We start from the raw sequence: 27,499 nt of genomic DNA, 5'->3' as shown, positions 1-27,499 counted from the left end.
GCGGCTGTCCTGTCCGGCTCAGCCGATGGGGAGCCCGCGTGTTCTGCCTGGCCAGCCCTTCTGGAGAAGGCGGCTCTAGGGGGTGGTGAGAGCCCTGGTCTCTCCTTCCTTTCTGGCTCCCTGTGGGAGGGTGATCGGAGCCCCCTGCTACGGGGGGACAGAGGGGACCAGGATGCCATCTCACCCCTCAGTGGGATCGCTGTGTCTTCCAGGATCAAGGTCCACGTGCCCACAGGCTTTGCTGCCTTCCCTTGTGAGTTAATGCACGTGCCAGAAAAGTGGGTGAAGTTCAAGTACCCAAAACTCCTCTCCTACTCCTACATGGCCCGCGGGGGCCACTTTGCCGCCTTTGAGGAGCCCGAGCTGCTGGCCCAGGACATCGGCAAGTTCGTGGGGCTGCTGGAGCAGGGCTGATGGCCGCAGGGCGGGCTGTCACTCCGCAGCTCCCTCGCCGAAGGCTGCCCCCGCCCCCCGGGCAGCTCCAGAGGAGCAGCGAGCCTCCCCCCTCCCCAATCTTCTCCTGGTGACAGTGTACACCCCCACGCCTGCTCCCGCCCCTGCCGGGCCCCTGCTCACTGCCTGCACGAGAGCAGGGGTAATAAACGATTTTATTCTAAGAGTGGCTGGAACCAGGTGACATGGGGCCCCCCAGTACACCTGGCCGGTCGGCGGTCTGGACTAAGGAGGGGACCCTGCTGGCTCCAGGACACTCCACCCCCTCCCCGTGTCCTGGGCAGCGGGGTGGCGGGGGCTGGGCCACACACGGCCCCTGCGGGGTGGGCCCCCACGCATACCGCCCCCTTGCCCCTGGAGGCCGTGGGAGGCTGCAGTTCCCGCTCCCGCAGGGAGGAAAAGGAAGGGGCCACCTGCCCTTCCAGCCGAGGTCGCAGCCCACCCAACCCGGACTGGCCCATGGCCTTCCTGCTCCCGCAGCGGACTCCCGGGACCGGAGGGGGAGGGCTGGATTCGGAGAGGGGAGCCGGCATGAACCCCCAGCCTCATCTGGACCCCATCCAGCCTGGATGGCCGCAGGCTCTTTGGTTATGCACTGGTTGAGTGTGTGCCTCGAGCTGGGGGCTCCAGGGGGCTCCTGCATTCTCCCCTCTCCCCCGTACCTGGCACCATCACCACAGCAAACAGGGCTGTGGGTGCACAACTCCAACACATGATGCTGCTAAAACCCCAGGGACGGCTGGACATTTGTGCAGGAGGGGGACCTGGAAATGCCGGGCCCCCGGCAAGCGAGCGGGAGCACAGAGCTGCTCGGCCGGAAAGGCCGGCGCTCACCACCCGATGGTCGTCCTGGCCCGTCCTCCTCGGCCAAGGGCAGGCGCACCTTTCCAGTTCCATCTCTTGAGAGCAGCTGTGCTTAAAACAGGTGGGGCCTGAGTCAGGCCACTTTTCCGCCTGGCTCTCCTCTCCTGGCTCCGGGCCTGGCCCGGCCGCCCTCAGGCCTCCTGGTAGGCGGGCGGCCCACTGTCACTGGCCCCGGGGCCCCGGGCCAGGCACGGCCCTGGGACAGTCCCGCTGATGCTGTGGATGGCGCCGTAGGTCTGCCGCCGCTGTGGGGACAGGGCAGTTCTCTCCGAGGACAAGCCCTGCAGAATCCGGGGCATGTAGGGCTGCCAGAAAACGGGGGGCCTGAGTGCTCGGAGCGGGAGTGGGGGCCCAGGCAGGAGACTCCAGACCCAGTGCTCCCACACTCCGCCTCTGCTCCTCCCCAGAGCCGGGCTGAGAAGGGGATTCGGGCCATCCGCCTGCCCTGCCTCCTCCCTGGTCTGCAGGGGCAGGTGCCCTGGGGGAATGAGTCCAAGAACCTTCTCTCCGCCGGGGCTGGTCCCAGGACAGACAGCCCTACGCTACGGACAGCCTGACCCAGGGGAGGCGGGGGCTGGGGAGAAGGCTGCCAGGCCCTGGCTCTGTGGGGGATGCTGGGGCCTCACGCGGCAGGCAGGCGCTGGGGCAACCCTGTTTCCTGCTCACTTCCTCGGCCACAGGCGCCCGCCAGGCCGCTCCCAGAGAGGCCCAGCGGCAGGCATTAAACCCGCAGAGAAGGAACCCGGGCCGGAAACGGAAACCAGGGGGCGGGGCGGCACCTTGGCCACACGTGGCCTCACTTGCACAGGGATTAGCCATTCCTTCTGGAACGTGGCTTTGCCTGTGCAGGTGAAGCGTCCCGCGGGACTAGGGATTCCTTCTGGAACCATGGCTGCCACGTGATCAAGGCGCTTCCGTCCCCCGGGGAGCCACTCCGGCTCGGGAAGAAGCAGAACTTACCGTGAAGGGTGCCGGCCGGGGGGCGTCTGCCTCATTTCCTCTGTCACTCCCTGAGTCCTCCATCTGCAGGTGACAGCAGAGACTCGCCATGATCAACAAAACCGGGCTCCCTGAACTAGCACCCTCCAAACACACAGACTGTTAACAGCCGGGATCCCAGGACCGGCGGGTGCCAAGCTCCCAGCAGCCGAGGACGGGGAGCGGGGTGGGGGAGGGGGGCGCCGGGGAGTAGGGGAGGGGTGGGCGGGGAGAAGGCCACCAGCTCGCGGGGCTGTGACAAGTGGGGCCCGTGCCCACCCCCTGCTCCTCCCACATCCCCTCACCTTGTAGTTCAGCGGGCTGAGGTGCCTGAAGCATCCAAAGCAAGTGTAGGCCACGCAGACCAGGATGGTGAGCAGCACGACCAGGAGGGTGAACAGGGTGAGGGGGGCCTTCAGACCTGGGGACAGAGGGACACCAGCCATGCTGGAGGGGGAGAGGGGCAGCTGGTGCAGGAACCATGTGTGACCTCTCCCACGGCCGGGAGCACCCAGGGGGGCACCCGCTGAATGGCTGGCATTATCCCCGGTCAGATTTCAGGAACTGGGACCCCAAGTCAGTGTTCAGCTGCCCGCTTCCTTGCTGGGCCGGCTCCCGGCAGGCTCCACTGCCCTGGCTACATGGGATGGAGGCCCCCCTCACCTGACCGGGGCTCGGTCACAGCCCTCCTGCCTTTGTCGTTTGCCGGAGAGTATCCCCCTCTCCTCCTGCGTGCTCCCACCTCCACCCTGTGCTGAGGACTCGGTCCCACCTGTGCCCCAAAGGGCAGCCTGGACCAGCCTGCCCCTCTCCGGTTCAGGCCCTCCGCGCGGATAAAGGGACCACCTTCTCTGTACAGCTTCTCTGCTGACTTGGGGTCCCCAGGGTCCCCCAGGCTCCGGCCAGCTCAGGAGCTGGGTGGTCAATGCTGCCCCCAACCAGCCCTCGCCCGGGCACCGTGTTCTGATTGGGCACCAAGGTGAGGGACCTGACAGGCTGCTATGAATGGGGACTGGGAGGCCCCGGGCTGCCTCCTGCGTCCACCCCACAGCCTGCCCTGGTCAGAAGGGCCCCTCACCCAGGCGCAGGAAGGAGAAGAAACAGAGCCAGAAGAGGCACAGGATGGGAGCAGCCAAGGCCTGGTTCACGGCCGACAAGTGGATCCTCTTCTCCAGCTTGGCCGGGAGGTAGGCGAAGTAGAGGTTGTGCCGGTCCACCATGTGCTTGAGCAGGATGTAGATGAGGCCTGCAGAGATGGGCTGTGAGCTGCAGACCTGGCTGGGCCACGGGGCTCCTCCACCTGCCGCCTCCTGGGGCTGGTGATCTGTCCGATCGCATGAAGCCCAAGTAGGGCTAGATGCAGAACCTGGCTGCTCGCATCCTCGTTCTTTCTCTCTCTGCTCCCCCCTCCCAACCTCTCCCTGACACCAAGGAGTAGAGGTGTCTAGGACCATTTTGCAGAAAGAAGCTATTTTATACCCAGGTGCTTGGCCTCAGCTTCGTCCTGGGCCCTCCCCCGCGAGCGCCCCCCCATCCTGCAAGGCTCCCCCACTCTCCTTCCCTTCCCCAGCCATGCTGACCCATTGCACCCAGCAGTCAACAGCTGCCCGAGGGTCCTGCCTCAGGGGCGGCACAGAAGGTGGGTGCTGCCTCTTTGATCGTATCATGCTTTTTACAAAATTGTTTCGTTTTTGAAGAGTAATACTATACATTTTTTTAAATAGTTCAAGAGCATACAGGGAAAACTAAAACCTCCTCCTGTCCTGAAACCTCAGCTAGCAAGGCCAACGGTCTCTTGAGTGTTCTGTTTCCTTCCAGAATCTTCCATCTGTCTGCAGTTGGTTTTTATTTTATTTATTTATATATGTATATTTTTTTGGTGGCAAAATCGAGGAACCTGATGTTTATTTTAGTGGCAAGATCTTGGTCTCTAAAGTCAAACGGTCCCCGGTTCCAATGCTGGGTCTACTCCTCACCCCGTCCCACTGGTGCTTCATCCACGAAACCAGACCTGCCTCGCAGGCGTGCACCATGCGGCACGGTGAGGTCCGGGACATGGGCTCGAGCTAGGGCTGCTGGTCAGCGGCACAGCCGCTCAGGCCCCCACCCCCGGGCCACTCACCAAAGGGTGCGATGATGGGGCAGGTGATGCTGTAGGCCATGATGACGGTGAAGACACACAGCATCCATGCGTACATGGCCCCAAACTCATACTGGAACGCCTGGTTCTGGGTGGGGAGGCCAGGAGCTCACTCGGGGCCGCCAGGGGACAGCGCGGAGGACGACTTCGGAAACGGGAGGTGCGCAGCTCCCCCTCCCCGGCCTCTCGGGGTCCCTGTGCCCTCCGCAAGACCCCAGCCTCGCTGGGCTCCCACCCAGGCCACCAGGATTCACGGGCCCTTCGTGTCTCCCTCGATCTGATCACGTCAACCCAGCAGGCTGGGAGGTGGGGGGGCAGAGGGCGGAGAGGGTGCTCAGGACAGACGGGAGAGTGACCCCCCCAGGCTCCGGGGTCAGACCCCCGGGGAGCCACCCGGCGCGGAGGCTGGGGTCCTGGGAGGCAGTCTATATGCCGTCCCTGCCGGAGAGGGTGCTCAGGACAGACGGGAGAGTGACCCCCCCCAGGCTCCGGGGTCAGACCCCCGGGGAGCCACCCGGCGCGGAGGCTGGGGTCCTGGGAGGCAGTCTATATGCCGTCCCTGCCCGCCGCGCCCCTATACCTGCTTGATGTTCCTGCGGTCAGCCGCTGTCTTGGCCATGAACATGCGGAAGGTGTAGAGCACCAGGCCCGGCAGCCGGACCAGCTCCATCCCGTTGCCGATGAAGGCCGAGGCAATGACGTAGTTCACAAAGAAGGCGCCCTGGTCGGGCAGGAAGACGCACCTGGGGGGCCGCGGGGGGTGAGCCGAGGTCCAGGAGCCTCTCTGCCACCAGGGAAGGCACCTCCACAGGGCTCACTACTCCTCTCCTCCCCGGGTGGCTCCGTTCTCAGGAATAAGTCTCAAAGAATGAACAAGACGGCCACCAATGGAGTTTCGGCCTCAGAGATGAACCATGTTTCTGCACATGAGGCGCAAAGTAGGTCAGCCCCCTCGGTGCCCGCCGAAGGATCTGCCCAGCCTCACACCGCCAGGCACCTGGGAGGGGTGCTGGGGTCGCAGGAGGAGAGGACTTCCCGGGGCAAAGACTACCCGCCCCCCCATGCAGCCCCAGCCAAGCCCCCAAGGGATGTGTCCCTGGGACAGCGGCTCCCAAATGCAGTGTGGACAATCCTTACTCCAGCCTGATGTAGGCTTCTGAGGAAGTTTTGTCAAAGAGCCACCGGAAGAAAAAATCCAGACTGGGGAAAAAACAAAAAGAATGCTGTGAGCACTTCTGTCCCTTGCTCCCTGTGCTCACTATGCATTTTCACGTTTTTCTGCTCTAAGCAGCAGGTGGAACCTCCAGGTCCACGTCTCTTGTCTAAGGTGCCCCTTTCCTCCAGCATCACCGATCAGGGCCGGCTTCCATAGCAACTCCCCCCTTAAAGCACACATATTCCCCTTTCCCGAGGGCGACGGTCCATGCTCCGTTTCGTGTTCAAGCTTCATTTAAGGAAGAAAGACCATATTTCCAAAAGAATCAGTGAGCCAGCCCAAGGGCACCCCAAGTGGGTGGGCCCAGCATGGATGTCGCCAGGGATTGGCATGCACCCCCAGACCACTTCCCCTCTCCCAGGGACAGACAGAGCTCTCCAGAGGTGACCGGACGTGAATTCAGGGCAGGAGGTCATGGTAGGTACCTGGTGAGGCCGAGGGAGGGCAGGATCAGCACCATGAAGATCAAGAATATGTAGACTTTTGACATCATGATCCGGTTTTCTCCTGACCTGCAGGAAGCCAGAGGTGGGTCCCCCCAGTCCCCTAAGTGCTCCTGGCGACCCGGGAGGCCCCTGCTGGGTGCCCGCTGCCCTGGGGGCGGGGGCGGAGGGCGCACGCCCTGCTCACTCACTTGGTCCAGTGAGACTCCAGCAGCGTGGAGTAGTACACAATGGTGGGCAGCAGGGCCGAGAAGGACCACAGCAGGAGGGTCGGGAAGAACTGGCTGATGATGGGGTCCTGGAAAACAAGGGCCACGGAGGAGACAGGTGGAGGGGCGATGGCCTCCTGGTCATGCTGCCCCCCACCCCCACCCCGGAGCCAATGCTGGGCCTGGTATGGGGTAGGTATTCCATCACGTTGGCTGAGTGGGCCGTAACCGCCCTGGACTTCAGTATAGCTCTTTGGAGCGAAGAAAGGAACTTCACACACAGCTGATGTCCACCTGACCAGACCCATCGCCCCCTGGCTTCCCTCTACACAGCGGGCATGCTGAAGCGGGGCCTTCCCAGACAACCGCCCGCTCAGCTCCCGCCGGCCCAGTGGGGGCCAGTCCTGTGTGTGCCCCCTGCACTCACAGCTGCTGTCACACGAGCCAACCAGCTTACTACTTTCCCTGATAAAATGAGCACAACCATAGAGAGAAAACTTCATGAAAACAAGGTGGCGTACTTCAGAAAGACTCGATAAAGGCCAATTCCTAAAAAATGCTACAGAACCAGGGGCACCTAATTGGCAAAGGCGTGAATATTTATAGGCTGTAAATGCTCCGACCACACATTAGCTCACGAGGTCACCATCACCACAGCCCCGTGAAGATGCTAAGGTAGGTGCTTTCACTCCAGCCGTCGGATGAAAATCCGAGGATCAGAATTCATCAGCCAGGGGATGGCGGAGCGAGGATCAGGGCCTCAGAACCTCCTGCCCTGTGTGCTTTCCCAGCATGATTAACTGAACGCCAGCGGAATTGGAAAAAAGAAAAAAGACTTAGGGTGATGTTTCAGCAGAGCTAGTCATGGGAAACCAATACCGTTTTAAGCAGAAACCAACTTAGGGAGTGTTAGCTATTCTCGATATATCTAAGATTTTAAAAAATAATCTATTATCTAGATTCTATGGTTTTGTAACAAGATTATCGGATGCCAGAACATGAAAGAAATAATTGCACCCTGCTGCCCCAATCTGTGAAGCACTTGTCACTCCTTCCTACCCCCCCAGCCCCCCAGCCCTCCCCAGGTCCGGTATCAGCCACCTGTCTGGCCTGGGGGACACATTGGGGAGCTAAGCTGTGTCCACGGCCACTGGCGAGTCTTGAGCAGGATGCGGGGGTGAGGGCAGCCCCAGCAGAGGCCCCAGCAGGAGCGTCCTCTGTGCACACGTACCGCTGGCCGCACCCCTGCTCAGAGACGCTGCTCCCGGCTCAGTGCCCTCCCCTGGCTCCCGTTCGCCCAGCACACCTTCTTGCAGGAGGGGCCTTGCAGCATGGTCACTCACATTTAGCTCGTGGATGGGTTTGGTGACATTGAACTTGTCTATGGTGGACAGGATGATGGAGGGCGTGGTCAGGAAAAACAGCCCCATGAAGAGAGTGAAGTTGATGCCCAGCCACTGGAACCACCAGCGGAAGCCCTGGATGGAGAGGTTCTTCCTGCAGAGGGGAGGACACAGGCCCTGGAGACTTATCTCCCAGGCTCTGGCTGCCCACCACACCAACAGCGGCCGGAGTAGGTGGGTCAGCAGGTCAAGCTTAGACACGGTAAGGCACCAGACAGAGGGCTCCGGCAGGGGGCTCGTTTCGATCTCAGGAGTACAGGCAAGTGCTCTGTACTGACCTTCAGCTTCAGCCATGTCAAATTTGGGGTCCCTTTGAGCTCAGAGGGAAAACAGGCTATCCACCACGAACATGGCTCCCCGGCAACAGCAGGGGGGCCAGAACCCACCAAAGAGATGCCATGAGCACCCAGGCAGCAAGGCTCTGACCCGGTACGTCTCAGCCATGTCGGCAGCCTTGGTGACTAGTGACACATCCTCCCCAGGCAGGGCCAGGGGCTGGGTGCAGGGAGGGGGAGGCAGGGGACAGAGGGGCCGGGGCCCCACTGCAGCCTGTCCCGGTCTCCCACCCCACCAAGAACAGACAAACCACCCTGAGTTTGGTAAGCCCTGTGACGTGAGAAGCAGGACCTTCGGAGGCCAAGATAGAGCCAGTGGACAAGAGCCCCCAAAGCTCACTCTCGGGGTGGGGGACTGTGGCCAACCGTGTTGAGGCCTCTGCTGGGGCTGCCCTCACCCCTGCATCCTGCTCAAGGCTAGCTAATGGGCCCGTGGACACAGCGTAGCTCACCAGCGTGTCCCCCAGGCCAGACAGGTGGCTGCATGGGGGGGGGGTACAAGAACCGGGCCCACGGGGAGCCTGCCTGGCTGCTGAGCCTTGCAGCGGGGGTCCCAACCAAGGTAACATACACACTACATTTCAAAGATACTAAGTATGAGAAAGAGAAACATCTCAACTAAAAAATAACTGATCCCGTGTGGAAATGATACAATTTTCCATATTTTGGATTCACTGGAATGAAGCTCGGGTCATGGACACCCCCACACACACACATATCACGCCCCCCAGCCCTGGCCCAGAGAGTAGCAGGGGCCGCATGCGGACCTCCCTGACCGCCAGTCCCCGCCCAGGCTTCCAGGTGACAGGGCAGGTCCCACAGGCCCCAGGGCCTCTGTCCCACCCTGGCCCGGCCCGGGGGCTCACCAGCAGATGTCCTCGGGGTAAGTGGCAAAGGCCACTGTCCATTTGGAGGTGCGGAGCTCCCTGCTGCTGGAGGATGGCTGGGGCTCACCTTTCCACCGCAGGCTCTGACACTTGCAGGCATTGAAGTCTTTCAGGATGCTGACGGGAAAAGCAGAAGTGGCCAGGGCCCAGCCGCCCAGGGGCCACGTACAGACATGGGAGATGGGACCCAGCGAGAGTGGGGCCCCTGGGGCAGGGGATCTTGGCTTTATTAGTTTATTACAGGTAATGCTTAGAAAAGCCTTGCCTGGCAACCTCCAGGGAGGATTCCGTCGAATCCCTAGAACAACCCGGCAAGCCAGGGAGGACTCCTGCTTTACAGATAGAGAAACTGAGGCCCTCCCACTTAGGCGTGCGCCCCATCTGTCTGACTCTGCCTCCCACGCTGTTGCACGGCCTCAACCCGCCGCTCCTCCCTGGGCCCCCAACCCCCCGCTCACCCCGGCTGGCGCTGTGGGCACATCCTGTGGCCAGGCCAGGGTCTCACCGGCCCTTCCCCGACTCCTTTCCACTCTGACACCCACCCCAGGACGGCCACCTCACCCCTCTCCATCTCTGTGCCCACCCACCCCTGCTCCTGCCTTGGAACACCCCCTTCCACGGGCGCCCTCCCGGCTCTCCCCTTGTGGCAGGGTCCATTCCTGGACCTGTGCTGCCGCAGAGAAGGCAGGGGGAGGGGCATCTGTGTGGCCACCTGCTGTCCCCAGTGCTCTCCCAACGCCAGGCATGGGACTGCTCTGGGAGCCAGCGCCCCTGCCTGCACCCTGCAATCCTCCCCAGGCCTCGGCTCTGCAGAAGGGAGTGCCCCAAGTGCTCAGGGGGGTGTGCATTTGTACGGGTTGGGAAGCCGGGGCACAGAAGAAGATCTGAGGTCCAGAGTGGACGTCTGAAGGAGAGCAAAATGCTGGACAGAGGCAACGGGATCCCTGGGGCAGCTGGTGAGAGCCCAGCAGGAGGGTGAGTCTGCAACAACCCGAGAGGGATCCGAAGAATCGCCCCCGCCCAGCTGTCACAAGCACAGGCTGGGATGAGAGGGAAGGAGATGGAAATGCTACCGGCAAATCCCTGGGATGGATTCCGCAGGACCACCTGCATCTGACACGGACAGCAAGTCACCTGGAGGGGGACGGGGAGTCGGCCGGGGAAGGGTCCCACTCACTAGGTGGCCATGGACTTCTCCTGGAAGGTGACGAAGGCCATCCCCAGCGGCCGCTCCTGGACCCGGCACTGCTCCTCGGCGATCCTCTCGGTCAGCCGGTCCTTCAAGCGCGTGTAGTAAGCGATGGCGTCCTCCTGCCGGCGGACACAGCCCCCGTGACCATGCGGCCCTGTGGGGGTCGGGAACCCTGTGGCGCGCTCCTGCCGGGGCCGGGCCCTCACCCACTCACACCCCGGCACTTCACAGAAGCAGAACTGGCCGCAGGGCTTGGGGTTGATGAGGGTCCACTGGCCTGTCTTCGCCCGCAGTTTCGTGTAATAGCTCAGACTCTTCTCCGCCTTCTTCCTGTGGGGGCGGGGGGGAGGGGAGCGTCAGCCTCGCGCTAACCCTGTGGCGCACACCCCCCGCCACCGTCCAACCACCGGCCACCACCAGACCCAGGAGTTCAGAGCCGCCCTGCTGCCTTCCCCAGCGGGGGCTCCGGCCATGGCCAGCGGGAGGGAGGCAGGGGCCTCAGCGGGGGAGGGGCCCATGCCGCCCGTACCTCTCCTTGCACAGGTGTAGCAGCCTGGCCACGTTGTAGCACAGCTGTACGTCCAACAGCTCACACGTGGGGTATGCGTCCCTGTGCCCAAAAGATGCCTGTTGGAAAAGAGGACCCCCAGGCAGGGAGACCCCAAGTCTCCAAGGCTTTTTGTGTGCCAGTAGAGAGCTCTTTTCTCTTTATTTTTTATCAAAGGGGGAAATTTTGAAATGTAATACAAAAAGGCCTTTTTTAATAGCATGAAAGTCAGTGCCTGCAAGTGACAGGTTTAGACCCTCGCGGCTTTAAATCAGCAGGCGCTTCTGGCAAAGGCTGAACACCATTGCTGATGTCCTCCACCCACCCAAAGGAAGAGATTTATCATTGGCTCTAGGTCACTTTGACCTTGGACCATCACCGAAACCCTATCCAGTGTGTGACCCTTTTGAAGGTCACAGACATTTCAGGCTTAATGAAAGCAAAGACCCTCAGCCCAGAAAATGTCTGCATACGCGTTAACCGTCATAGTAAGATTGCATCTACTTGTTCGTATGCTGTGCGTACCCTTGCTATTGGCAAGTACCGTTAGACGATTAACTGAATCCTCATCAGAATGTGGGAGGCTTCATCCCCATTTTCCAGATGAGGAAAATAAGGGTCAGAGAGGTTAAAGGACTTGTGCCCCAGGCCACACAGCTGGTGGCTGTCAGAGCCGCGATCTGAATCCAGGCAGCCTGGCACCGCCGCACGATGCTCCCTCCCCAGACACACAAAGTCCTCACCCACACATACCATGCACCCTCTGGGTCCATCTTCGTGAGACAGACAAAGCCCACAGGCATGTCAGCCATTGATTTAAACAGCAGGACAAGCCAGGATCCCAGGAAGAGCACCAGGGAAGGGAACCCCAGCGTGAGCATCCCGGCCACAGGGCAGACGCCCACGTCGGTCCCCAGGGATTGCCGCAGCCGCATGCACCAAAAGGGCCTCCTAAGCTAGGATATCTCTGATCCAGTGTCTGTATGGTAGGAGGGGTCTTTTCTTTTCTCTTTAAGATTATACATCAAACGAAACAATGGTTTTCAGTGTTGCCCAGCAGGCCCCTCGGGAGGTATTTCAAGGAACAGAGAAAAAGCACGCCAGTATCTGTTTACATAAAAGAGTATTTCTAAAATACTTGGAGCTTCTGAAAAGGTTAGTCAATATATTTAAACACTCATTTTACAACTCTTTAGCGTTCTTCACAAATGGTGCTCAGTTACACCATCCTCCACCCCTAGTCCGCTCTACAGACTAGTGACTGCTGAGCTGGTGGGGAGTGAAGACGGATAGAAGCCTGGCTCCCTCGCCTGCAGCCCAGGGGGTCCAGGGGCCTCTGCACCTGCTCTGTCCCCCCACCCCTGTCCTGATGCTCCATTCCCAGCCCTGCACATGCTTCCTCTCCCCCGCCCGCCCCCCTGCAGGAGCCGTGGGAACAGGTGCTCAGCGGGGGCTGCCGGGAAGGAGGTCCTGCCCTGGAGAGCTTGGACTCACTGAATGGTGAGCTCTGTGAGGACAGGGCTCTGGACACACGTGCCCCCTCCCCAGATGCCCTCGAGGGGCGGAGGGGCCAGCCACAGGCCCTCCCCTTTGGAGACCAGCTCAGTCTCAGGCTTCGGTCTCTGCACAGCTGATGCTGAGAAGCCCATGGCAGATCATCTTCCCTGTGCTCTCAAGGGCCTGGCCTCCTCTCCAGCACCTGCGGTCACCCGGGGCGGCCGTGGTGGCCGGCAGAGGGTAGGCCGCCCCAGCCGGAACCCTTTCATGGCACCAGCAGCCACGCGATGACCGTGTGGCAGGGCCAGGCCCTCCTCCAGGTCTCTGGGTGCCCGAGCAGAACACGGAGTGCTCCCCTAAGACACCTGTCCCACCCACAGGGGCCGCAGCCCCGCTCACCGGAAGTGGCTCTCCACACTCTCCTTCTTGGTGTCTCTGGGGAGGCCCGTGATGAACAGGGTCCGCCTCACCTGTGGAGAAACGCGCCAGGGAGAGGAGTCACCGGGCAAGCCCGTCCGCAGGCGGGCCCCGCTCTTCCACCCTGTTCGAGCCTCCCCGAAGGAAACAGCAGGAGCTCGGAAGGCTCGGCTGCTCTGGGCCACCTGGCGGAGCCCTGATGGATGCCGTGCCCACAGCATCGCCTTCCAGACTGTACACACAATACACGTCCCAAGCAATTCTGCGAGCCTCCCTTGCATGACGAGAATGGGAGAAGGAACCCAGAGAGGGTGAGGGACTCAAATGGGGTTACACAGCAGATGAGAGGAGGACCCAGGCCCAGAACCAACTCACAGAAACTCCTCCTCCCCATCAAGCTGTGGGTTACAAAGAGAGGGCTGCTCCCAATCCGAACTTCGAGAAGGTACTTAGGATAGGCAACTATAAGCCTGGACCCCACAAATTTAAGGGCTAGTTGGCAACACAGAAGGGGATAAATCCATGTTCTAAAATAATCCTAATTTTTTTTAAAAAAGAATGTCATTTTTGAGTGCAGACATGCCAGCCACATTCCACGGAGGCCCTCTGTTGAAGCTCACTGCTCCCAAGCCCCGGGCCATCTGCCCGCCCGCTGGGGATGCCACTGGGCTCTGACCCCCCTGAGCCCCCAGCCGCACTCACCAGGCTCTCCTCCTTGTACCGGATGGACTGCGTGTGATGCCGCATGAAGCCCACGGTGAGGATGAGGTAGAGGACAGCGAAGACGGTATGCAGCCAGAGAAGGTCATTGCTGGGGGGGGCCGGGACACCACCTGCCATCAGGGCTGGGCTCCCAAGCCAGGGTGGGGGTGCAGGGGCTGGGCCCGGGGTTCCCTCACGGTGCTGAGCTGAGGGCCAATGGCTCCATCCCAGCAGATGCCTCCAACAGCGGCCTCATGGCCAGTGCCCCTCTAGAGCGGGGGGCCACGGGGCCATGTCCATGCCCACCACCCAGCCACACGCGCTGGCTGCAGAGGGGCTCTCGCACATCGGCCCACTGGCTAAGGACTCTCTGGCGGAGCCGGGCTCTGGAATCTGCCCTCCCCTTGGTCCCCGCCCTGTCAGCACCCTCAAAGCCCCCACCCCATACTCACTCGTTCTGCAGGTTTGCTATCGTAGTCCTCCCAAAGCTGTAAGGGTCTTTGTCTGCAGAGAAGCAAGACACATAGTTCCAGGGTCAGGCTAGGGGAGGGGGAGGGAGCACGGCAGCCTCGGTGTGTGGCTCCGGACCCATCAGAGGACCTGACCATCTGTCCAGTATTTTCAGAGCTCCACCAGCCAAGACCTCTGCTGTACCTGACAACTTCTCCCCAACCCACCATGTGGGGAAGTCAACTTTGAATTCCTCTTGCTCTGAGATTCTTGTGACATTCCGTGAGAAATCTAAAATCATCCTAAGCTGGGCCCAACACCAAGTTGGGAATCACTGGAATCCACTTCTTATAAGTGGATTTTTGGGATGCCCGGCTGGCTCTGTCGACAGGGCATGCGACTCTTTTTTTTTTTTTTTAAAGATTTTATTTATTTATTTGACAGAGAGAGAAAGAAAGAGCACAAGTAGGCAGAGCTGCAGGCAGAGAGAAGGAGCAGGCTCCCCGCGGAGCAGGGAGCCCGATGCGGGGCTCAATCCCAGGACCCTGGGATCATGACCTGAGCCGAAGGCAGACGCTCAACGACTGAGCCACCCAGGCGCCCCAGGACGTGTGACTCTTGATCTTGGGATCGTGAGTTTGAGCCCCACGGTGGGTGGAGAGACTACTTAAAAAAAAAATTTTTTTTAAGAAAAAAGTGGATTCGTGATGGCATTTTGGAAGCTGGCTTCCTGCAGTTGCTTGGAAACATTGTTCCACACTCCGATTTTGACTTTGAGCATCACGAACATCTTCCAGATCACTAATTATGTCCTCCTGATTGGGTGGGGGCAGGAAGGTGGAAAGCACTCTCCAAAAGCCTGATTTGACAAATCTTGGGGTTTTATTCCTCATACTCGGACAGAATCAGAAATTGACGGGGGGGGCAGCTCTTGGCTGGGGGCGGGGGCCTTCTCTAGACCTTTGGGCAGAAGGGAAAGTTCCGAGAGTCACCTCGAGGACTCCTCATGTCTGAATCCAAGCATGAGTCCTGGGGTTCTGCCCTATCACAAAGAGCCCCGCGGCTCTGCTCAGGCCCGAGTCATGCAGGACAAGGGGTCATTACCCAGGAGGTCACCCGAGAGGTTGACGGGCAGGATGATGCACAGGGACAAGCAGCTGACCACCACCAGCAGGAAGATGATGTGTCTCTGGAAGGACAGGTAGTGGATGGCGTCCTCCCCACACCACTCCAGGATCTGGTCATCACTGGCCAAGACACGCACATGGAATCTCAGTGAGCGGCAGTGGCCTCACTCAGTCCTCAGGACTATCTGGGAGGCGGGTTCCCATCCCACCCCCACCGCTCTACATATGAGGACGCAGCCCGCGTCCCCGGTCACACAGCTTGTGCGGGCACAGCAAGGATGGGCCTCCTGAGCCTGCCCCGTTAGCCCGCCGCACCGCACCCCCAGGAAGCTGCCGTCTCAGCAGCCATCTGTGCAGGGGCGAGGCGTGGAAGCTCAGCCGCACCGCAGCCCTCCCCGCTGCTGTGAATAAGCAAAGTCACGGCAGGGTGGCTGCCAGGCTCGCAGCCCCCACTCTTTCCCAGGGCCCCCCTCAGGCAGGGGGGAGCCGGTTTCCGAAGCATGGAGCATTCGGGGCTCAGGCCCTCTGCTGCCCTGCCTCCTCCCTGCGTCCTGCGGTGGTGGGGGGGGCCCACAGGCGCTCCACCCTTTCCTGGGTGCCATATTTGGAAGCTCCAGCTGGCTTGGGGACCTGGAAAATTCCAGAGGCCGAGAGCCAGACCTCTGTGCCGTGGACACAGGATGGGGACCCCTCTGTCCCAGTCCCCTGACAGGGAGCTGCCCCAGGATCCAGCTTCCGGAAGGAGTAGTGATGAAGACTCAAACCCATGAATGAGCAATTCTCATTCACGGTGTTTCTGGGGACATGCCTCTGCCTTCCGATCTGGCTAGGAAAGGCACTTCTAAGGACCCGGCAGGGCCTCTCTGAATGTCGGTGGGAATGCTGGCTGTCAGCAGCTGCTAGGTTTAACTGTAGCCTCAGAAACATCAAGCTGCTGTCCTTTCTGCGATAGGGACAGACGGGGAGAAAACCCACGGAGCGGAGATGGGCCAGCATCATGGTGACAGACAGGATACACGGTAGCACCGTGACAGCCCCTCCATGAGAAGTGCGTGTCCATGCGGGGGGCGCAGGGGGGGCTGGAGGGGACACAGAACCATGAAAACGGGGCCAAGGGAGAGGAGCCCGCTGCAGAGCAGATCTGCCCACACCGCCTTTACGGGTTACTGTGGAAATGATGAGTCAGTGTTCCCCGCTGCCCCGCCCGGCCCAGGGGTAGGGGCATGGCCTGAGCCCCACCCAGCCGCACCCCCCCCCCCCCGCCCCAGTAGCCAACTGAAGAACATGCCCTGGGTGTCCCTCAGGGGGAGGGTTCTAGGTGTCCTCAAATTTGTTCTCACTGATTCTTTTCCTTCTGTGATGGACTTATTGCACGGAGTATGTTATGACCTCCAGCGTCAGGAGAAATGCCTCCTGGTGACGTGATTTTGCGGTGGTGGAGAAGGGTGGGGTTGGCAAATGCACCTCTCCCCCTTGTACAGTTGGGGAACCTGAGGCCCAGAGAGAGGGACATCCCCAGCGTCCCGTAACTGCTGGATATCATCAATTCTGAGAGGTGCTTCGCATATCTCGGCACCGTGAAAGGGTGCTGCCTACAACCGCAGCAGATCCTGCTTGATAGGGTTTCTCTCTGCAGGCCCCACATCTTAAAAACAAGGCCACTTTTAACCCAATGAGGTGAACGTACTGAAGCATCATTCTTTCTCCTCTCTGCACTAAACCAGACACAGAAGCCTGCCGGGAAGAGCCTCCATCGGGCGTGTTGGTGTTAAATACCAAGGGGCCATCGTTTCTGCCTAGAGCACAAAAACTCAGTTCTGTGAGCTTGTGCAGGAGCTTCTGGGCCCCCTGTTCTTAGCCCCCACATTCTGCTCTGGGCCTGAGCTAAGAAGCAGCTAAGAGACCCCCATCTCGGGGTTGGGCATTTTGACCTTTCCTTCTCACAGGCCAAACACGCTAACCATCCCCCCCCAGACAAAGACCAACAGCCAGACACCCCCCCGCTCCCGCTCCGACCCACACGCAGACACGGGTGCACGCGCACACCAGCCACCTGGGCCGTACTCACTGTAGGCGGAAGATGGCGGTCAGCCAGGGGCAGCATCCCTGGAAAGGCAGAGACCAGGGGTCAGCCGTGGACGTGTGTGTCTTTAGGAGGCAGATGTGATCACTGTCCGTGCCCTAAATAACCACCTACCCTCCCGTGATGCAAAAGCAACGCTTTTGTCCCAAATTCAGGAAGCTACCACGTGTCCCCAAAGTGACAGGGTCTCCACGCTCCCAGTCCTTTGTGACAAGCACCCTATGCCTAGAACTCTTGCAAAAACCTCTCAAGCTTTGACAATTTGCAGAATCATACAGGCTCCAGGGGCAAATGCTGAACTTGAAGAGAGAGCGGGAGGGTGCTCAGGAGAGCCTCAGAGAAGCTTCCACGGGCTTCTGTTAGGTTGTCCTGAACGATGGGCTGAGACGTGGGATGGATGCAGGGAGACAAGCCTCGTGGATGGGACAGTCCCCCCCCGGAGTGGGGTTATGGAGGGAAGAGGGGGTCTGTAGGTTTTACTGTCCATCGCGTCTCTTACGCACAATCCCCCCAGAACTGGGCTGCCGCCCGGCTGGGAAACACACACATCTAGTCGTCATCCGTTCGGGGTAACAGGATTGGATAAGGCATGGTTCCTGCCCACAGGTGGCTCAAGCCAGCAGCAAGTCAACAACGAGCTGTCACACTTGTCCCTGAGTGTGATCACAGAGACGAGCACTGGGACGGCAGGGGATTCGGGGAGCCCTCTGCCTGAGAGGTGACCCTGTCCTGGGCCCCCCAAATCAGGTGGTTTGGTCGGTGCCGAGAAGAGCTGTCACCAGCACTGGCCACTCAGGACGCAGGGTCCCAAGTCAGCCGCTGAACAGGTGCGCGGTGGCCTGCCCCTGCCCACAGCCATGGCCGCACCGCTCCCTTTGGTACCAACCAGCTCGCTTTCAAAATCTTGTTGCCCGAAAGAGGAAGATGACGACAATCTCTGGAATCTGGACTCACTAGAAACACAAAAGGGAAGAATGACAGAAAAGTCTACACCTGACATCCCAGACCAAAGCTACAAGCCTGCCTCAAGGTCTGGCACAAGATACAACTTGGCCCACGAAATGTGCAGATGCCCACACCTGGGCATGTGAGACGTGAAACTCTGCCTCACAGGGGTGAGTGACGAGGGCTCGGGCATGAGCACCGCCCCTGTGCCCTGCACGCTGGGGCCTCAGGGCCGCGACGCCCACGGGTCCACCTAATGGGACTTCAGAACGTCGACGTATGCGATCTGCTTCCCAATGTGTTAAATAAAACTTGGAACAAATGCTGCATTTTGTCCAATCTACGACACCACCACTTGTAAGGGACGTAACTATTTTATGGCTTTGCTTTCACAAATGCCGGCACTGAGGCTGCAAGGAAGGAAGGTGCTCGAACACACCGCGCCCCTGCCGCACAGACCACGTTTCAACACGGCCCATGGAGCAAGAGCGGCGGGGGTCGCCCGAGGAGGCCCTGGGGGCAGGGTGGCCCGGCACACTTGCGTTTGCCCTGTGGCTTCCTATTCTGCACCTGATGCAAGATCCTGGAGTGTGGCAACAGCTGGGGTTGGAGATGCCAGGGCGCAGGACTAGACTCCGACCCCCCCCTTCAGGTGTCATGAGCCGTCAGGGCCTGAGGGGGGGGTCTGGCCAAGGGGGGCCCTGCTCGGCAGACTCCCCGATGCTGGCTGAGCGAGGGCCACCAGCCCACGCCGACACCGAGCGAGGACAGGGGCAGCTCCCCTCACCCTCCTTGCCTCGCCCCCAGCCCCAAACTAGCTCATTTCCAAGAAGAGACACTTGAAGACGTTCAAGGTGAGAAAGCCATCGGCATCCTTCTCAGCTGCTGACGAAAGCCCTACGTGTACAAGCAGCTAGATTTCCTCCACGGCCTGAAGCCAACAGCACTTCTGGCACCGGCCTGGCAACAGACACGGTCTCATGTCAGCGTCTCGTGTGGGCCACCCGCCCGTCCCGGCGACACCCACGCACACACACTCGAGGTGACGTGTCCTTGTTACCTGTCTGCTTCTGACACCAGGGCAATACGGCCATAATCCCAGAATCTCCTTCTTATGATGGAAAACACCAAAATTAAACACTAAAAGGAGAAAAGAAACCAAATCAGGTGACCTGTACTGAGCGCGGGACAGCTCACCCCGTTCCCCAGCGCCTGTCCCCGGTGCCCGAGGCACGATGGCATCCAGTGTGCTGGGCTTCCCCCGCGCCCCCTCGTCCTGCGCACCGGCCCTGTTCTCCACTCTTCTTCCCCAGCCCCGACAGGCCTTCCGCTGCTCCTGAGCAGGGAGACAAGCTCTGGGCCCACAGCTGCCCTGGGGACCAGCCTCCCTCCTCACTTCACACCGACATGCAGGTTTAATTACAAGGAGGCAGAGCTGCCCCAGGCTGAGCCACAGCGGTGACACCTTTGCCTGGTGTCTGGTTCTCCCGAAGGGGCCATGCCCACCGAGGACCTGGTGCTCCGGCGGGCTCGGCCTCCACTAGCTGGGGCCCTCGGCCCATCTCCCTAACCCCCTTTAGCTCTAAAATCTGTACATTCTAGCTCTCTCCTCCCTCCCCACACCTCGGCCCTGGCCGGTCCTCAGACCCGCTGGGCCTCTCCCCGCTCCCTGAACAGGCTCCCTCCCTCAAGATTCAGGGAGGGCACCTGGGTGGCTCAGATGGTTAAGCATCTGCCTTCGGCTCAGGTCATGATCCCAGAGTCCTGGGATCGAGTCCCACATCGGGCTCCCGGCTCAGCGGGGAGCCTGCTTCTCCCTCTGACCCTCTCCCCTCTCATGCTGTTTCTCTCTCGCTCGCTCTCTAAAAAATAAATAAATAAAATCTTTAAAAAAAAAGATTCAGGGAGGTAGAGGGAGGGAGCCATTTTCCTTGAGCACAACCCTGCCGGCCCCAGTCAGGAGCTGAGCTTTTAAAAGTGGGTTTTGTCCCCCTGAAGGGAATCCAGAAGGCCAGAACCCCAGGGGGGCCCTGCTCCTGCTCTCCGAGAGGTTAGCTCAGGCCAGTGGGGAAGCTGCTGATACACCTCCACAGGCAGGTGAGTCCTGTCTTAGGGTAAACGTGAAGGCTGCTGGGCAGGTGCCTGCCCTCCTGCCCTGCCGTGCTGCCGTGTGGACCTTTCCCGCGCGCTCACGTTTTCCAGGCCCCTCTGGCTCCCAGGGGCACCCCGAGTGTCCCATGATAAAAATCTACCACTGCCAGCGACTCTCTCCTCAGCCGGGCCCCCCTCAGCGGCGTCCGCCTCCGTCTCCAGACGTCTCTCCTTGGCTCACCGCCCCCACCCCCGTCCCACCCCATTTACTCTGATGGGCTCTGTCACACGTTGGGAGAAGGCATCAGGAGGCACCGGCCGGCCCACAGGCAGGCAAAGGAAGGTGCACCTGACCCCAGCACCTGCCACCCGGCCAGAGGTGGGTCGGCACAGGGGAGAAAAATGGTGCACTTTAGGCTGGGACTTGTTTGGGAAGCAGGAGGTCTACACTAACAAGAGGCCGCTGTGTGCCCCAGCTCTGAGGAAGGGGGGCCTTTTCCAAGGTCTGTCCTTTTCTCCGCAGCTGATCCCCTAAAAGGCCCAGGACCCAGTGGGGACGGAAGGTGAGGTTTCTAGGCCGGGAGGTGCGGCCACTCTAATTGGAACCCACACCTTCCATTCACAGCTCTTGTCCCTGCGGACAGCCCCCCCCCTCCCGCAGCCTCCCCACGCGACAGGCTACTAACTCCGGGGGTGCTCAGCTTCAGAGGTACAGCCACGTGGGCTCCGTCCCTGCAGAGCCCGACGGGATCTTCTCCGGAAATCCCGCAGCTAAGATTCCTGACCTCCGCCGTCTGGAGTGGCACACGCAGGCTGTGGCCACAGCAGGTGGGCAGCAGAGCTGGTGTCCACACTCAGGTGGGCCTGGCTCCTCACCTGACCTTCCCAAAAGGCCTGGGGACGGGGTAAGGGCGGGTAGGGGGACATGGTTCAGGAGGGGTCTCACCAGGAAGCAGCTGACATCTATGAGCAGGACGGTGGGGATACCACCGAAGGTGACCCCCTGCAGCACGGTGCTGTTTTTGGCCGAGTTGTAGCAGTAGGAGTCGTTGGGCTGGTCCCCGATGCCCAGCCGCTCACGCATGGACACCGCCTTGGACTGCCATAGCTCCAGGGGGCGGGCGCCGGTCATCGCGCCTGTCCTCCCTGGAGAGCAAACCCGGGCCGACGGTCAGGGCGTGGACGCCCCTGCGGTCTCCCAGCCTGCACTGGCAGAGGCCAAGGTGGGGGCCAGCAGCAAGGAGCCTGGCAGGGCCCATGAGAATAGCTCCACTGTGGGGAAAGCCCCAGGGGTCAGCCGGGCGGGGGGAGGGCTCATCCGGGACAGAGTTGGCAGCCTCCCGGGAGTGGGCGAATGGCCAGGGGCCGCCATGGCCTCAGGGGCTGCTGCTGAGGGAGCATCCTGTGGGGGCCCCGGAGCTCCAGTGGGCAGGCAGGGGACAGACCTGACGGGAGGGAGATAAAGGCGGGGAGTAAACGCAGGAATCAACACATTAGAAGGGACATCCAAGAAGGCGGCAACGGGGGCGCCTGGGTGGCTCAGTTGGTTAAGCGACTGCCTTCAGCTCAGGTCATGGTCCAGGAGTCCTGGGATCGAGTCCCACATCAGGCTCCAGGCTCAGTGGGGAGCCTGCTTCTCCCTCTGACCCTCTCTCCCTCTCCATGCTGTTTCTCTCTCTCTCTCAAATAAATAAATAAATAAAATCTTGGAAAAAAAAAAGAAGGCGGCAACGGTCGGTGCCCTGGCCCCACTGCTCCTGGGCTGTCCAGCTGGGCCTCTGACGCAGGCCCTTCCGCTTGGAACTGAGGCTCGGGGGCTCAGCGCCAAATCGGCCTCAGACCCAGCCTCTTCCGGCCCTGCCACGCTCCGCGTCTGGCTCCCCACATTAGCTCTATGAAGGCCCAGAAGGGGCAGCCAGAGAAGATGGGGTGGGGTGGGGGCCAGGGGAGATAGAGGAGGATGGGAGGAGGGAGGGGGCTCCTCAGGGACCCCTGGAGCACACCCCAGCTCTGTCCTGCCACCCCCACCCTCCTGGGTACCCTTGGTCTAACTGGAAGGCCCAGCATTTCCAAAGCAAATATTCCTCCCGGCTGGTTGTTGACCTTTCCTTTCTGAGGCTCCTGGCACCCCTGTGAAGCTAATGGAAATCTCCGGTGTTTGTCTCCTTGACACCAAGCCTCAGAGTTAGCGCCCGAGTTCTGGCCCCTGCCTCACGCTGTCTGTGGCTGAAGAGCCAGCAGAAATACTCAGCAACCCTCCCTCAAGCTCCCACCTCTCCACATCTGGGGATTCTGCTAGGTCTGATATTTTTTTCCCTTTCTTTTTTTTTTTTTTTTAAGATTTTATTTATTTGAGAGAAGGAGCACATGAGTGGGGGGGGCAGAGGCAGAGAGAGGGAGAGAAACCCTCAAGCAGACTCCCCACTGAGCGAGGAGCCTGACACAGGGCTCCATCTCATGACCCTGAGGTCACGACCTGAGCCAAAATCATGAGTCAGACTACTTAGCCAACAGAGCCACCCAGGCGCCCCTGGCTCTGTATTTCTAAGCTGCTATAGGAACAAAACTCTTGGGACAAGAAGAAAAGGTACAGACAACCCAACCAGGTGTTTGGATTACCTGGGAATGCTGCTGGGGTGTGTATGGGGTGCTGAGGGCCACTTCTGACCCCTGGGGCTGGCAGGGGACAGTTTCACACTCATGACAGCCAGTGCAGGAAGGGGGTGGGGGTGGCAGGTCCGGGGGCCTGGGAGGGGCCCCAGAAGGCCGAGTCACTTTCTCACCCCCGCAAGAGACTTGGCAATGGCTGGAAGATATGAGGCCTTGCAGTTGGTGGCTCTGAACAGAGTCACAAAGACTACCTCTGGGACACAGATCCTGTTGCTTTCCCTGCTCTAAATGTCACCCAGCAGCCCCACCCCGACCGCGGGGCCTGGCCTGACGCTGCACGGCCAGTGCCTGCCCCTCCCTCCCGCCCAACACTCATCAGCAGGAAGGACTTGGGCGCGTCCCTCAGAGAGGTCCTCACTTGGAGCCGGCTCCCCCTCCTGCTCTGGCACAGACAGAGGCGGTCTGTGCCCCAGCCACCTCCCAAGATGCCTCGGGCCTGCTACTCATTTCCTGCAGGGCCTTCCTGACCCCAGGACCAGGGAGCACCAGCCTTCACAGGCTTCCCTAAAGAACACAGACAGCCCGAGTCACCGAGGGCTGCCTTTTCCAGTTTGGCACAGGGCCCTGCGCTCACACCTGCCCCGTCTCTGAGCTCAGGCACCCACATGGAGCCTTTGGCTCTTCCCCGGGGGCTCCCCCAGCCTGCTCTACCCCCCAGCTCCCAGAACTGGTGCTGGGCTCTCCTCTGTGCTGCTTGCTCCTCTCTCCTCCCCGCAACGTCAGCAGCCTCTCCCCTCTTCTCTGGCTCCAGGCACTGCGGGGACTGGGGAGTGTCCACCCCACGGGAGCAGGGGTGGCTGTGGGCTCCGGGTCAGCCTCTGAGTCCAGGACCTCATCGGGGCCCCAAGGGCAGCTGCTGTCCAAGGACTAGAGTCAGGAGAAGGAACACAGCACAACAAACAAGGAAGGCCTGAAAGGTGACGTGGGAAGAAAAAACAAATCCTCCTCATAAAATGCTCACAGAGGGAGCAGTGTCCCTGAGAAGGGGCGGCCAGCCAGGACTTCTAGAAGGGCAGCAGCCCCGTGGGAGGAAGGTGAGTCCTCTTCCTCCGTCGGCTCCGGGCACACCTCTAAGTTACCTTGCTCCTGCCAAACAGGCTCCCCAGGGTGGTTTTACAAAGTTGGGTAAGAGCTGGTGAGGTCAGTCAGCAAATACTACCAGCCCGGGAGGGAGCCTCGGGGTGCCCTGGACTGTGGCCGGTCGGGCCAGCCCCTCCAGGGGAGGCGCCCAGCTGAAGGCAGAGCCAGCCACCCCCGCAGACCTTTCAGCTCAGTCGTGAACTGTCCCTGGGCTATACACACGTCACATCCCAATTCTGCTGAAACATCACGGTGCCTCCAGGACCAGCCCCCCTGCAGCTTCCCGAACAGACAAGCTGTGAGCCGGGCAGCTGGGGGCCCAAGCACCACAGGGCAGCCCTGCCGGGCTGGGGAGGAGGCAGGGGGCTGGCTCAGTGGGGGGAAGCAGCAAGTAGGCCCCGTGGCCACAGGAGCCTAACTGGCCCCGACTTGGCCCACGGGCAATCTTCCCCTATGTGTAGACCCGCTTAGTCCAAGCCTTACCCGTGCCTTGCAGAGAGCTCTCTAATAACCTGGGGGGAGGAGAGGCCGAGCCACCGCTGAGGCCCTGCAGCCGGAACAGCAGGTGACTTGGGCCCCCAACTCCAAGCTCAGCCCTTGGGCACCCCAGAGTCTGGTAGTGGCCATCAGGAGGGAGGGCTGAATGCAACAGCCGGTCTCAAGCTTGCCCACTGCCCGCCTGACTTGGCAGCAAGGCTGGGCCCCTGACCGGCAGCACACCTAACCATCGACACCTTCCTTCCAGAAAAACCAACAGAATGTTGCAGGAGGTGCGTGAGCCCTGTCGGGTCTTGCAAGAAGGCCCCATGCAAATTCAGGGTATTTTTTATCAGCACGGACCTTCCGATTCTGTTCCAACAGCGAGACCACAAGCAGCTCCAGCCCTTCTGCCATGGGAGCTAACTCGGATCTGCCGGATGCAGGAGAAGCTTGCGAGTGAATACAAAGTTCTTAAAGCACCACCAGACAGGACCCGGGACCCTGGACAACGGTTTCCCTCCATAGACATGGGCCCTGGAGCCTCGGGGAGGCAGGGCACCCAGCAGTTACCTGAGCAGGCTCTGCACTTAGGGTACCATGTTGCTTAGACAAGTGGCTTAAATGCTCAGTGCCTTGACTTCCTTCTCCATAAAATGAGGGCGATGATGTTATTCCGCTTACTTACACGGCTGTCCATGCCATGAAGCACTTAGCCCAGGGCCTAGTCCCAGCGAGCACTCGAAAGCTCTTGGTTTTTAAGTCACTCCTCCAGCTACTGGGAAACAATGTCAGGACTCCCTCTGATGTTTTTTCTCTGTTACAGCCCAGTTCAAGAGAGATCTTTGCCCGGACACTAAACAAGGAAGAGGTCGTGTGAAGAGGAGGGGTCCTCTGCTTCTGTTCCCATTCTCCGGAGGCAGAAGCACACTTGGGACTCTGACATGTGTCAGAGGAGGGGAGGAAGGAAAAGGGAGAAATACTGGTTGTTCCTGCAGTGAGGGATGACGGGGAGATCTTCCCCCGTCCCCCACGAGTGTCTTCAACCCTGTAGGCGCCAGGGCCTCCGAAAGGCCCCAGCGCGCCTCCACAGTCCCCCTTGTGCCTGGGGCGGGCCTGGGGAGCACAGCCCACCGGCCGAACCAGGAAGCCGGGACACTGTAGGCGCAGTCGCGCAGGTTCGGCGGGGAAGGAAGCTGGCGGTCACTCGGTCTCCCGCACTGTGGAGTCCTGCCCTTGAGGACACCACCGGCGGCTGAAAGGTGGAGGCCACCCCAGCGTCTCAGGTGGCCAGTCTTATCAGGTCCCCGGACCTGGGCGGTTTGGGTTTCCTGGCAGAACTCTCCTCACCCTCCCCGAACGCCCGGCCTCCCTCCGCGGGGCGCCGGCAGGGCCGCGGGCAGGGGTCCCTGAGGGACAGATAGCCCCGGGGGCTTCTACTCCTTCCCAGCGGCAGAGGACTCGGGCGCCCGGCCCCTTCCCAGGCCTGCGAGGCACAGAGTCCGAGAAGGAAGAGCCCCCACCCCGGCTGCGCTCCTCTCTCCCCGTCCCGGCTGGGAGGTCGAGCTCCCGGGGACAAGTCCCCGGGGGGAGGCGAGGGGAGAGGGAGCCTCGCAGGGGGAGTCCGGAAAGGCTGTGGGCCCGGGACCCGACCCTCCGCCCCCTCCGCCTCGCCCCTTCCCCTCTACCTGCGGCGCGGGCGCGGCGGGCTCCACCTGGCCGGGCGGCGCGGCGTCCCCAGGCCCTTAAAAGTTGCAAAGGGAAACTCCGGCGCCTCCCGCACATGCGCAGAGCCCCGCGCGCGCCGCCGGCCCAATTTGCTGCGGCGACCGGCGCCCCGCGGCCCCCGCCCCCCTCGCGCGCAGCCCTGGCCCCCGCGAGGACGCGCAGCTCGGCTCCGGCCGGAGGTCGCAGGCTGGCCGACGACCCCCTGGCCTGAGCTGCGCGGCCGCGCGGGGAGCGCGTTTTCCCCGGAGCCGGGGGCCTTGCTCAGAGGGGCTGCCAGCTCGCAAGGGCGGTGCGAGGCGCACAGGACGGGGCGCACGGGACGGGGCGCACGGGACGGGGCGCCGCGCTCCCGGGCAGCGGCCTCCGGCGCCCCGCTTGAGCGGGCCTCGTCTTCCGCATCTGCAGCCCCAGGCCTGGGAGCAGGGGAACCTCGGGGCCTTTCCAGCACTACTGATCGGGAAGGCCGGGGCTGCACTGGACCCTCACGTGGGCGGGCGCCCTTGCAGCTTCTCGACCCTTTCGCGTGCCTGACCTCTCCTCTTTCATTGCCCGTTCCTCCCTGCCCCTGATTGGGGCCGGCCTGTTGGCTCTCTGCGCTGGGGTGGGCCGGGGTGAGTGCCCGGCGGCTCTTCCTGCCTCTCCAACAGTTCTTTTCGGTCCCATCTGGCCTCCTCCTTGCCCGCCAACCCGTCCCCCCGCCCAAATCCCAGCCACTAGTTATTTCTTGGAGTTTGCCGAGGGCCCCTGCGCTCAGCCCTTGTCTGCCTGACAAGTGCCTGCGTATCTGTCCTCTCCTGGGGTTGCCTCCTGCTGCCAAGGGCCTCACACTTGGCCTCCCCCAAGGTTCCTGGGTGTGGTTGGCTGGACGTCTGTCCTCGTCGTCGTCGTCATCCCCAACCCCCCACCAGACTTCTCAGACTGTCTACTCTCTTCCTGTCCCTCACACCCCTGTCCTGCATGTCCTCATTCCTTCCTGCCTCAATTAATGGCACCACCACCGGCCTGCTCTGCACTGAGGGGTCCGGGGAAGTGCCAGGCTCTATTCCCAGGAGTTAGAATGGTGAAGCCACTGACCAAAAAAAAAAAAGGAGAAACGTTAGAATCTTTGATTTCAAAATTTCAGAGAGGAAAGGGATTTCTAAATTTGATTTTCAGTAAATGAAGTTTATTTCAAAATCAAGAGAAGGCCAATAGGGTCCGAATGTGAGTTGAGGCAGCCATAACCCCTGTAAAAGTTGAGATGGCCGTAACCCGTCATGTATCATCCGTGTGGGGGGTGCTGGTAAAAACACCATTTCCTTAAATCTCCAGTAAGTGTATGGGAGTCAGGGATTATTCTGTTGGATAGGGAAGGAGATAGGGGTTTGGAGGGTATGGAATTCAGAGCTAATAAGAGTCCTGCACACTGGCTAGGAATTCAAGATGGCCAGGCTGGGATCGAAGTCACAGCTTATCAGCCCCTATAATCCAGGCACTCAAAAATGTCATATCCAACATTTTCAGCATTTGCTCCCTTCATCTGCCCCAAAAGCTAAAGGTGTGACCTACAGTCTTACAGTACTGAT

At 60.8% G+C, this 27,499-nt stretch overlaps 2 protein-coding genes across 12 annotated transcripts in view; one reads left to right on the top strand and one right to left on the bottom strand.

Annotated features, from left to right (window-relative positions):
* The window catches only part of LOC123846334 (signal recognition particle 9 kDa protein), a 59,637-nt gene extending 59,020 nt beyond the window's left edge, over positions 1-617 (top strand). For all 8 annotated transcript variants that reach the window (XM_064594465.1, XM_064594467.1, XM_064594471.1 and 5 more), the window contains one exon: positions 213-617. In XM_064594465.1, the coding sequence (XP_064450535.1) occupies positions 213-414 (202 nt within the window). In that variant the 3' untranslated portion in view covers positions 415-617. The remainder of the gene's footprint in view (positions 1-212) is intronic.
* Positions 591-26,139, bottom strand: TMEM63A (transmembrane protein 63A). 4 transcript variants are annotated; one of them, XM_045877635.3, is made up of 24 exons: positions 25,895-26,002; positions 24,895-25,062; positions 20,926-21,125; positions 18,949-19,028; positions 17,830-17,896; positions 16,929-16,966; positions 14,838-14,980; positions 13,736-13,787; positions 13,284-13,392; positions 12,564-12,634; positions 10,650-10,730; positions 10,327-10,450; positions 10,106-10,239; positions 8,908-9,045; positions 7,647-7,800; positions 6,286-6,392; positions 6,077-6,163; positions 5,573-5,635; positions 5,016-5,178; positions 4,418-4,523; positions 3,374-3,541; positions 2,601-2,716; positions 2,278-2,340; positions 591-1,622 (listed from the first exon to the last, which is right to left on the bottom strand). In XM_045877635.3, exons 3-24 carry the CDS (start codon positions 21,109-21,111, stop codon positions 1,449-1,451), a joined length of 2,424 nt encoding a protein of 807 aa, XP_045733591.1. In that variant the 5' UTR covers positions 21,112-21,125; positions 24,895-25,062; positions 25,895-26,002; the 3' UTR covers positions 591-1,448. The 4 variants fall into 4 exon arrangements, with proteins under 4 accessions (XP_045733591.1, XP_045733592.2, XP_064450534.1 ...); XM_045877636.3 differs by lacking the exon at positions 24,895-25,062 and having other exon boundaries at positions 25,895-26,139; XM_064594464.1 differs by lacking the exon at positions 20,926-21,125.
* Positions 26,140-27,499: the final 1,360 nt, after the last annotated feature.

This window comes from Mirounga angustirostris, unplaced genomic scaffold (assembly GCF_029215605.1).
Source record: "Mirounga angustirostris isolate CCGP_5_RB_7025 unplaced genomic scaffold, mMirAng1.0.hap1 SCAF_6, whole genome shotgun sequence".
NCBI lineage: Eukaryota > Metazoa > Chordata > Mammalia > Carnivora > Phocidae > Mirounga > Mirounga angustirostris.
Note: the sequence above shows the minus strand (reverse complement) of the source record. Positions and strands in the feature narration are given on the sequence as shown.

Excerpts from the sequence above, each read along its gene's own strand:
- TMEM63A (XM_045877636.3), bottom strand. The coding sequence starts at position 25,991 with ATGTGCGGGAGGCGCCGGAGTTTCCCTTTGCAACTTTTAAGGGCCTGG. Across the intron at positions 10,451-10,649 it reads CTACACCTGTGCAAGGAGAG|GAAGAAGGCGGAGAAGAGTC; the intron begins GTACGGGCGGCA and ends CCGCCCCCACAG. Across the intron at positions 9,046-10,105 it reads GAGAAGTCCATGGCCACCTA|CATCCTGAAAGACTTCAATG; the intron begins GTGAGTGGGACC and ends TTTTCCCGTCAG.